Genomic DNA, 11411 nt, shown 5'->3' with positions numbered 1-11411 from the left:
TTATTGAACGAAATTTCAACACAGTGCATTGTTTTGTTCTTGAGTTATCGTTTCCACAAAGTCTGTTTTCAACTTTGATGCCGACTTCGTTTGGGCAGATCGTGATCCACGTTGATGAAGTCTTTACGGTGGTGACCAGTACTTGTGTAGCGCGCCTTCTTTTGGTTATTGATGTCGGTAAATGTACGGGAGTACTCTTATACACATGTCCTCTTCGTTTTTGTTGTATTATTTTTTTTCTTCAACGGTTTCTGTCGAATTTCAAGTATATTGTCTTGTATATCACAGTCAATAATGGGCCGTAATTTTAAATCAGTGCAAATTTGTTTTCTTGAATTATTGTCTTTACATAAAAGTGACTTGAACTTGGATTGAATTCGCAATCAATTAACTGTATTTTCTTTACTAAATCGTAGGCCTATGTAATTTTTTCTTCAAGTGTTCCCGTCGATTTTCCAATTTTTTAGTCCTATCCTATATCAAAAGCAATTATTGGACAATGAAAGGTTTGCGGAAACACCATGTGCGAATAATTTCTCAACTAAGAGAATGGTTCTGAAAAGAACCAGAGGTATAAACTCGACGTTCCGGTCAGTATGCTCTGACCGTCTTCAGGAGAGTGCCTAAACTCTAAGAAAGTGAATACTTAAGTGGCAAAGGGGAAATCAATGGAGTGTGAAGTTGCATCCTGTGCAAGTTGCATCCTGTGAAGTTGCATCCTGTGAGGATGCCAAGTAGACAGGATCCCTGAGCAAGCTTAGTGCCCACTGAAGTGGAACAGTAGGGTTGCAGTGTCAGTGGAGGGAGGACCTAGGGTATAGGAGACCCATCAGTCTAAGGTAGTAGCTGAGGACCTAGGGTATAGGAGACCCATCAGTCTGGAGAAGTGGGAGCCAGATGTCGTTGAGGTGAAACCCGATGTCTTGCGGAACTGTGTTGTGCTTGCGGATCTCGATGGCTTCCCGTATGCGTCTTGGATGCCAGAACTGGATCGGTGCGATGAGTTCGGCCGCATCCCAATCAACTTTGTGGTCGTTGAAGTGGGAATGTTTGACAATGGCCGATTTGTCAAAATCCCCTCGCCGTCCATGTGCTCTGTGTTCCTTGAGCCTAGTGGGAAGGTTCCGACCAGTTTCGCCGATGTAGACTTTGCCGCATTCGCATGGAATGCGGTAGACTCCCGGCTTGGATGAGGAGTCCTGCTTGTCCTTGTGCGTATGGAGGCTGCCTTGGAGCTTGTTGCCAGATGAGTGGTACACCTTGACGCCGGCTTGTCGGAGGATGCGTTGCAGATGATGAGAAGCTGGACCTATGTAAGGAAGAGTGACTGAGGGAGATACAGTGGGAGGACCTTGGGTATAGGGGACCCGTTGGTCAGGTTTGCTGATCTTGATGCGGTGGGGTTTGTAGCCGTTCCGTTGTAGTGACGTCTGGATGTGCTTGAGTTCACGCTTGAGTTTGTCTTGGTCGCAGACCTCGAAGGCTCTCTGTACTAGGGTGCGGTTGACCGATGACTTGATGCTGGGGTGATGGAACGACCGCTGGTGGAGATAGCGGTCGGTGTGGGTGGGTTTCCTGTAGACGCTGTGTCCCAGGGTGCCATCCGGATTCCTGGAGATCTTGACGTCCAGGAAAGGAATGGTGCCGTGGTGTTCTTGTTCCATGGTGAAGCTGATGCTGGTGTGTTGCTTGTTGAGGTACTGGAGGAAGTCTTGGAGTGTGTCCGGGCCATGGGGCCACACTACGAAGGTGTCATCAACGTAGCGTAGCCACGATTTCCCCTTTGCCACTTAAGTATTCACTTTCTTAGAGTTTAGGCACTCTCCTGAAGACGGTCAGAGCATACTGACCGGAACGTCGAGTTTATACCTCTGGTTCTTTTCAGAACCATTCTCTTAGTTGAGAAATTATTCGCACATGGTGTTTCCGCAAACCCTTTCATTATTTAGTATCTCCACCATGCAAAGCCTCAAATCTTACCAATTATTGGACGCAATTTCAAATCAGTGCAATTTGTTTTTCTTTTTCATTTGTAAGTCAATTTATAGTAGGCAGAGCATTTGAAGAGTACATTTGCAAAAGCAGATAGGAATTATGAATTGGGGAAGTGGGTTTCGTTATCCTTTTTTCTTTTTGCTTAGGAATTGGGAAATGGTTTCGTTATCCATTTTTATTTTTGTTTAGTTAATGCGGGGAATTAATGGGTTATGAGATTGTCACTTGACACCGTTAATTTGAAGGGCGCCGCCTGTTGTTTGATGATATCCCATTATTATTGTCTGACTAGCGAAGCAGACAACTCGATAACGTACCCGGTGTGGCGGAATCTCCCGAGATCAATTGAAACCAGAGGTCAGGGAAGGCAATCACCGACTGAGGTGAAAGTTCCCCTAACCCCAAACTATGTTTTCTGCCTCGAACCTAGGGAAGTTTCGAGCAGCCTCTAGGCCCAGGGATGCAAGCTCGTTTTGGTGGAAATATACCGCCCAGTTGGATACTGATTACCAGGCCCTGTTACTCTAGTACAGAACAGAACAAACAGACGAAGAAACTGCAGAAATATTGGACACTGGGATACACAATTCTCTTTGTGGAAAGGAAATGATTGGTTTATTTAATCACGGACAATTCTGACTTGATTGGGAACTCCTTGATTTATAAGGTTATTATCGTTGGATTGTGATGATTATATAAGTTTGAGCGCCTTAGCTGATCAGTATACGACAAAACCCGTGTGACAATAAACTTGACCGAGTACAGTTATTGACTACCTGTGACTATTCCTCCCAGGCCTCAACCTCTGGGTCGACCCTCTATGTTATCGCACGTCTCTGTGAACCCACGACAACAATCCTTATGCCTGTACTTAGTCACCCTACTCTGTAAGTCAAACACTCAACTGCAACAATCGCACAAAAATGCACTAAATTACACGATAAAGCAATTCGGTCCTACCAAGCTAACTGGGTCACACCACGGGGCTCTGCGCTCCGTACAATCGTTCAACCACGGTACGAGAAGTCAGGCCGAAACAGCGTCAACACCGGTACACTGCACCACACACGGCCTCGCCAAAGCAAACGCTAGCTTCGTCACGGACAATGGCAATTTCACTCGTACACTACTACTGAACCCGCTCCATACACAGAACTGAGGAACAACTTACGCAACTGACTCAACTGAACTCAACTGAACTGATTCACGCCCGGCCGACCATGCGCTCAAGTACCACGGCAAGGGTAGCGGGGCCACGCCCAATCACGCCGTGATTGGCCGCCAACCCTTCACCTCTGCCGGTAACACCAATCACGCATACGCGGATACGGGAAACACAGATCGCAAGTGCGGTCACGGCCTGCCTCGCCCCGCCCAGCAACAGCGAGCGCGCTCCGATTGGCGGCCACTCCCGCCAAAACCACGAGACATTGTCCGCTGACACGACCTGACTTCCTTGCCAAGAAATTACAAGTAAACACTACCAAATAAGGGGAATTAGACTGGTGTCGGCCCACCCCATCACGCCACACAGGCCCGAGCAGAGCTTGGACTGTCCCAGTCCAAACCAGCTCGAACCCAGTCACGAGATGGGTGACCGGCACCAGTCTTGCTAATTAAATATGCACAAGCTTTTTAAACTTCACGTAAAATTCACTCTTATGTTTTCGTTATAGAAAACTAAACTTATGATTTCTCTTTATACAAAACTAAACTGATGTTTTTCAGTTACACAAAAACCAAACTATGTGTTTCTTTGGCACAGAATGAAGCTTACGTTTTCCCTTTATACAGCATTAATCTTATGTTTTCCCTTTACACAAAACTAAGTCTTTGTTTTTCTTTATACAAAACTTAGCTTATACATGGTAAAGTTTTCCTTACAATGAATTTGAACCACACAATTTATTTAGAAATCATGAATCCTCGGCAAAGATAAAAGCACTTTTCCTGATTGTTTTTCTTTTTATACAAGGAAATGTTTTGCATCAACAGATTACAATTTATGCAGATAATTTTAGGAATAAGACAGATGGAAAATCACACTTAAACTCGAATAGTATCCAAAATTAACTGGGAATCATTTTAACCAATGGACGGATTTCTTTTCAAACAAGATGAAGGCAATAATCACTGATTTTAAAACTGTAAAGATAAAAAATAACTTCTCTTTTACACACTAAATAGCACCGACAAAACTTCTTTTAACTGTTAAAACTAAAAACAACTACTAGCACTAGATAAACTTTAACTGGCCCTAAGGACTTGCTAGTTGGGTCCCGTCCTCCTGAGGATCATCCAGTGCAGTGTCCAGCTCTGTCTCTCGCAGATGCTCGGTGACCTCGTCGTTTCTCTTAACGACCCTGTTGCGGTAGATCACTTCGGTGGTCGTCCTTACTCGGATTGTGACGAGTCTCCTCATCTTCAACGGGGGTGAGTCACGACCACTTCGGGAGGGGGAGGGGGTCATCTCTTCTAGGAGTGGCATAGATCAAAGTCTGCCACTCTATCGGTATCTTACAGGCAGGCGGTGCTCTCTCCTCAGGTTCCTCCGAGACATACTGGTCCTCTCTGGCACTCTGATGGGGTCAACCTCTATCTGAACATCCCCATTTTCTACCGGAGCTTCTATTTCCGGTTCTTCTTGCTCTGTTTGCTCTGTTTTCTCTGTTTCCTCAACATGAGGAGTCTCTTCTGTCACTTCGACTCGAGGGTTTTCTCCTGCTCTATCAATCTGAGGAGCTTCTTCACATGCTTTTGGAGAGTGACTCCAGGGTACCAGTTTCTCACCCTGGTATGGCTTCAGTCTGTCAGAATGCACCACTTTCATTTTTCCCCCTTTCCGTATCTGTATTCGGAAGGTCACATCTGACAATCTCCTAACTATCAGCCACGGTCCCTCCCATCTCAACTGCAGTTTAGGGGACAACTGTTTCTTCTTAGCCGGGTTGTGTAGCCAGGCAAACTCTCCTTCTTTCAACCCTTTATGGGTGGCTCTTCTGTCATAGTTTCTCTTCTGTCTTTGGGAGTTTTTCCCTAGACAGTCTCTAGCCCTCTGATGTGCACTCTGCAAATTTCTTCGCAACTCTTCTGCAAAGTCTGTCCGAGTGTCAAACCCTGTCTCTGGACTACCGGTGACCAGGTCAACTGGTATACTGACTTCTCGCCCCAACATCATTATATTGGGGGACTCCCCTGTGGAGTCTTGTGGGGTGCATCTATACGCAAATGTTGCATAAGGGAGGAATCTATCACAGTCTCTATGCCTCTTCTGTGGGTCAATCAGCACAGCCACCATGTTTACTAGTGTCTTATTAAACCGTTCGACCATACCATCCGATTTAGGATTGTATGCTGTCGTTCTTGTCTTTGTGATTCCTAAGACCTTGCACATTTCTGTGAAGACTTCTGACTCAAAATTGGTGCCCTGATCAGAATGGAGTTCTTGTGGTACTCCAAATCTACACACGAACTCTTGCACCAGTTTGAGTGCTACTGTACCCGCCGTTGCGTCAGGCAATGGATAGGCCTCCATCCATTTTGTACAGTAATCACCCACTACGAGAATCCACTGGTTCCCAATCTCCGTTTTGGGTAGTGGCCCGAGCAAATCTATGGCCACTCTCTCTACAGGCACTCCCACTCTATATTGTTGCAAGGGTGCAATCCCTTTCTTCGCAGGGGACTTTCTTCTTGCACAGAGGTCACAACCCCTTATGAAGGAGCGAACATCTGCGGACATACCTGGCCAAAAATATCTTCTCTTTACTTTGGCAAGGGTTTTCTTTATGCCCAAATGACTACTAAGCAGTCCACCGTGCACCTCCCTCAGGGTTTCTTTCCTCAAACTCTGTGGCAACACTAGTAACCATATCACGACTCTACCGTCATCAGACTCCCACCTTTTATGCAACACCTTCTCTCTCACACTCAACTGGTCCCAGTAGGACCAATACGTCTTATGGGCCGCCGTCAAGTGGGAAATCTCTACCCACTCCGGACGATCTTTGCTCTCTTCCTTGGCCTCTAAGGCCCAACGTATCGTCTCATCTTCTAACTGGGCTTTCCTTACAGCCTCTAGTGGGACACTTGGTTTGGCCTCTATACCTCTAACCAATGTCTTGTCCTCTTGTGACGTCACTTCCTCTCGACCAACAAATGGCTCTCCAGCACTACTAGTGCATTTAATTCTCTCGCCATTTATTCTCCACTCTTTGGTGTGGAAATCCAAGTTACCCCCTGTGGGCAACAAGAAATCCATCCCCAGAATTCCGGGATACTTCATCTGTGTAAAAATCGCCCTGATTGGGTGCGTTGTTCGTCCAACTTGAACTTCGACCCAGGCGACTCCTAACACCGACAGGGAACGTCCATCCACCTGTCTCACTTTCACATTGTCTGACTCTAAGACTGGTCTCTGTTCCTTGGGTATCTCATAATACACTGTGCTACTAATTAATGTATCTGTGGCACCAGTGTCAACCAAAAATTGGCACTTGGTTTTTCTCACTACACCCTCTACAAACAAACCAAAGCGGGCATCACTATTTGGGTTCGGTAACGTAATTACCTTTCCCTCCTCATACTTTCGCCGCTTCTCTCCTATGGCCCCCTTGCAATCTCTCCATCGTCTCTTTGCCCCTCTAGCACTTCCGAGGTGCCTACGGGCCCCTCGAGCAGCTGGCTCGACTTTTCCTGCCCCAGGCTCTCCCCCTGAGGGTCTGTTACAGTCTCTGGCAATGTGGCCGTGCTCTCCGCAATTGAAACACTTCCAGCCATCACGCTTTGGACTACTCTTCTTTGGTTTCTTGCACTCTCGCGCAAAGTGACCTCGCTCCCCACAATTGAAGCATTTCCTAACACTTTGCTCACTCTTTTGTGACTTCTGGTCAGCAGGTTTCCCCACTAGGTCACTCTTTTCCTGGATTTGTTTCGTTAACTCTGTTAACAGTCCAGCCAAACTTTTCATTCCATTCTCCAATTCGTGGATCCTCTGTTCCACCCCGGTATCTAACACTCTAGCCAACCTCGGAGGCTTTCCATCGAGCATTCTCTGTTGCTCGACTTTTTCGAAATTCTCTGTTTCTATTGCAGCTCGAATGGCCTCATCTAAATTTTCAGGACGAGCCCTGTTTATGCCCTCCCGAGTTGACCTACTTTCGACCGCATCTAGAAAATGGTTCTTAGCCAACCGGTCACGTGACTCTTCCTGTATGTCAGGGTACGCTTTAACCGTCAACTCTTGTATGGCTTGGCCTAACTCTTGCAATGACTCTTTTGGGCCTTGTCGGCGATGCCGCAACTCGACAAGGTAATTTTCACTCTGGCGGCCTGAGCCAAATCTCTGTTCTAACAACTTCAACAGCCCACTGTAGGACTGTGTCTTTTCAGTGGGAACGTCACCCAACAATCTTAGGGCATTGCCTTGCAAACTAGCTTCCAAATATTTAGCCGCTTGCTCTTCGCTCCACTGATTCACCAACCGGCAAGACTCGAAGTGCTTGAAATACTCTTTCCATAGCACCTTGCCATTGTATCTATCAGGAGTGATATTTGGCCGTCTACTAATTGGCCGCTCGACACTCCTCTCTTTCTCTGCCACTACTTTGGGCTCACTTGTCGGCGTTAAGGGCCCTGCTGAGGTCTTTAAACTACCTGCCAAACTGTTGGCACCTGTGCCCACTGAACTCGGGGCGAAACTCAGCAAATCTCTATTTACTTTCTCAGGAGAAACTGTTTCTCCCCTACTCGGGTTCTCTACAGTGCTATCCGTGCTCAACAGAAAGGACTGGAGCTCCTCTATTGCACTGCTCCCCGTTAAGATCTCTGGTCGGGTACTTCCTACACCACTACTCTTAAGGGGTGTACTTTCCCCAAACTTCACTCTTTTTCCCATCCTTGGTCCAAGTTCAACTTCAGGCGACCGTGCGGTCACCGAGGGACTCGCCCCTCCCTGGGAAAAATAACCAGAACTCTCTCTTGGCATCTGGAACTCGATTTCCGAATCGATCCGCACTGGCCCCTGTTCTTGGCTCTTTTTGTCTATACTTCCCACCGGGGAAGGTTCCTCATAATTGGCTCTCATGGCTTCTAATTTCTTAGCCATCAACTCTTTCTCCCATTGCAAAAATTGAGCATCTAATCTCAGCTTCTGCAGTTTACTCTCAATACTCGAAGTATTCTCTTGACTCATGTTTGTCTCTTTCTATGATTACTCTTCAACCACAGAAATCACTGTACTCAAAATCCTGCTTGATTTCTAGAACAAGACGCAATTTGTTTCTACTGGCCAACTCTTTAACCAGCACCAACTATCCCACTTCTGACACCATTTGTGGCGGAATCTCCCGAGATCAATTGAAACCAGAGGTCAGGGAAGGCAATCACCGACTGAGGTGAAAGTTCTCCTAACCCCAAACTATGTTTTCTGCCTCGAACCTAGGGAAGTTTTCGAGCAGCCTCTAGGCCCAGGGATGCAAGCTCGTTTTGGTGGAAATATACCGCCCAGTTGGATACTGATTACCAGGCCCTGTTACTCTAGTACAGAACAGAACAAACAGACGAAGAAACTGCAGAAATATTGGACACTGGGATACACAATTCTCTTTGTGGAAAGGAAATGATTGGTTTATTTAATCACGGACAATTCTGACTTGATTGGGAACTCTTTGATTTATAAGGTTATTATCGTTGGATTGTGATGATTATATAAGTTTGAGCGCCTTAGCTGATCAGTATACGACAAAACCCGTGTGACAATAAACTTGACCGAGTACAGTTATTGACTACCTGTGACTATTCCTCCCAGGCCTCTATGTCAACCTCTGGGTCGACCCTCTATGTTATCGCACGTCTCTGTGAACCCACGACAACAATCCTTATGCCTGTACTTAGTCACCCTACTCTGTAAGTCAAACACTCAACTGCAACAATCGCACAAAAATGCACTAAATTACACGATAAAGCAATTCGGTCCTACCAAGCTAACTGGGTCACACCACGGGGCTCTGCGCTCCGTACAATCGTTCAACCACGGTACGAGAAGTCAGGCCGAAACAGCGTCAACACCGGTACACTGCACCACACACGGCCTCGCCAAAGCAAACGCTAGCTTCGTCACGGACAATGGCAATTTCACTCGTACACTACTACTGAACCCGCTCCATACACAGAACTGAGGAACAACTTACGCAACTGACTCAACTGAACTCAACTGAACTGATTCACGCCCGGCCGACCATGCGCTCAAGTACCACGGCAAGGGTAGCGGGGCCACGCCCAATCACGCCGTGATTGGCCGCCAACCCTTCACCTCTGCCCGGTAACACCAATCACGCATACGCGGATACGGGAAACACAGATCGCAAGTGCGGTCACGGCCTGCCTCGCCCCGCCCAGCAACAGCGAGCGCGCTCCGATTGGCGGCCACTCCCGCCAAAACCACGAGACATTGTCCGCTGACACGACCTGACTTCCTTGCCAAGAAATTACAAGTAAACACTACCAAATAAGGGGAATTAGACTGGTGTCGGCCCACCCCATCACGCCACACCGGTAAGTCACGTCTAGACTTTTTATTCAATTTCACTCTTCAATTAGTCAATTAGTATAGTAGGCAGAGCGGATTAAAGATTTCCATATACGAAGTTCACTCAACACCCTGTGTACAAACCCTATGAGATTGGACTGATAAGTGTTTTCTGCTATAGTATAGTGCTAGCCGGTCCTACTAAAGCGCGTCAACAAGCGTCAACAAGCGTCAACAAGCGTCAACAAGTTTTAGTAATCGTTAAGTGCGCGTCAACAAATTTTGTATAGGCCTTTGAACAATAAAAACAGCTTTATATGGTAGAAAAAGCAATAATGAACATCTTCTGCATATCAATTAAAGTTAAAATTATTTTAAAACTTGGTTTTTTGAACGCGAAATGTACGACGAATTTGTCGATAAAAGTTGGCCGCCATCTTGTTTATGTGTAGCTAGCCGTACTACGCATGCGTGAAGTGTAAAGAGCCATACTACGCATGCGCGAAGTCTACAGCGCCATCCAAACAAGATGGCGGCCTACTTTTATCGACAAATTCGTCGTACATTTCGCGTTCAAAAAACCAAGTTTTAAAATAATTTTAACTTTAATTAATATGCAGAAGATGTTCATTATTGCTTTTTCTACCATATAAAGCTGTTTTTATTGTTCAAAGGCCTATACAAAATTTGTTGACGCGCACTTAACGATTACTAAAACTAGTTGACGCTTGTTGACGCTTGTTGACGCTTGTTGACGCGCTTTAGTAGGACCCGTGCTAGCTGCTCAAATTGACTTTGATATTTGTTGATGTACCCTAACGTGGCGCGGCCCCTAACGTGGCGCACTTTTATTTTTCGCCTGTAGCGCCTAGCTAGAGCAAAACTTTTAACTGAAATTTCACTGAAAGTGAAATTTCATCAAGTTCTAAACACTCCCGTTCATAAATCACGAGTTTATTTACCCGTTACAAAGTTAAAAGAAAACATTATTTTGGCGTGATTTTCCGATTTTATTTTCAAGTGCAAAGTGAACCCTTTGAAAATGCCCCGAAAAATAAGAAAATAATTTTCTGACAAACATCTGGCTGGGTTTGTAAGTAAAGATAACAATGATTTATCAGAATTTATGAAGTTTACAGAAATTCTTAAATGTTAATTTGGAATTTTCTGAGATTTATTCAAGTGCGCCACGTTAGGGAACACTCCCCCAATTTGTGCCCAATTTCCGGACGCGACCGTTTTTGCATTTCGGATTAAATTTTATGAATCCGAAATTGTTCACAGAGGTTAAATAGCAAGCATTAAAAAGGTAAAAGTACCAGTATTTCACTGCATGAATTTGAGGTTTATCAACAAAGAGGTTTGGCAACACTACACGAGGAAAGTTGGGTAAGCTTCGAAGTGCGCCACGTTAGGGAACACGACTATACTGTACATGTCGGCCTAAATTGCTCTCTGGGGGCTTGTTACTGTTAGAACAGTCAATACAGAGAAAAATTAGTGAACTTCGTATATGGAAATCTTTCCCCCCAGATAGCAATTTCATGTCATCAAGTCAATTTGAGCAGTGAGAAAACACAAGCATTTTCTTAGAAAACACTTAGAATTTTTCAGTCCACTCTCATAGGGTTTGTACACAGAGTGTTGAGTGAACTTCGTATATGGAAATCTTTCCATCTGGGGGCTTGTTAGTCAGTACAGAGGAAAATTAGTGAACTTCGCATATGGTAATCTTGCCATATTTTTAATTATTATTTTAGTAGAGTATTAATATCTTTAAAGCTTTAAGGGGAAACATTTTGTCCCGCCTTTCATACAGGGTGAGCAGAGTACACATTGGATGGAGCTTCTGACAGACTCTCAGGAGAAATGGGTGGATGTTCAGAAG

General features: G+C 45.4%; 1 protein-coding gene across 1 annotated transcript; it reads right to left on the bottom strand.

Moving 5' to 3' along the window:
* Positions 1-469: 469 nt before the first annotated feature.
* On the bottom strand, positions 470-1664 carry LOC119734454. Its single transcript, XM_038207962.1, has 2 exons — positions 1229-1664; positions 470-474 (listed from the first exon to the last, which is right to left on the bottom strand). Exons 1-2 carry the CDS (start codon positions 1662-1664, stop codon positions 470-472), a joined length of 441 nt encoding a protein of 146 aa, XP_038063890.1.
* Between the last annotated feature and the right edge of the window lie 9747 nt (positions 1665-11411).

This window comes from Patiria miniata, unplaced genomic scaffold, assembly GCF_015706575.1.
Source record: "Patiria miniata isolate m_02_andy unplaced genomic scaffold, ASM1570657v1 HiC_scaffold_10, whole genome shotgun sequence".
In the NCBI taxonomy this organism is placed as follows: Eukaryota; Metazoa; Echinodermata; class Asteroidea; order Valvatida; family Asterinidae; genus Patiria; species Patiria miniata.
This window is presented reverse-complemented; position numbering and strand designations above follow the sequence as displayed.

What these genes read in the sequence shown, in the direction of transcription:
- LOC119734454 (XM_038207962.1), bottom strand. Translation starts at nt 1,664, where the DNA reads ATGGAACAAGAACACCACGGCACCATTCCTTTCCTGGACGTCAAGATC.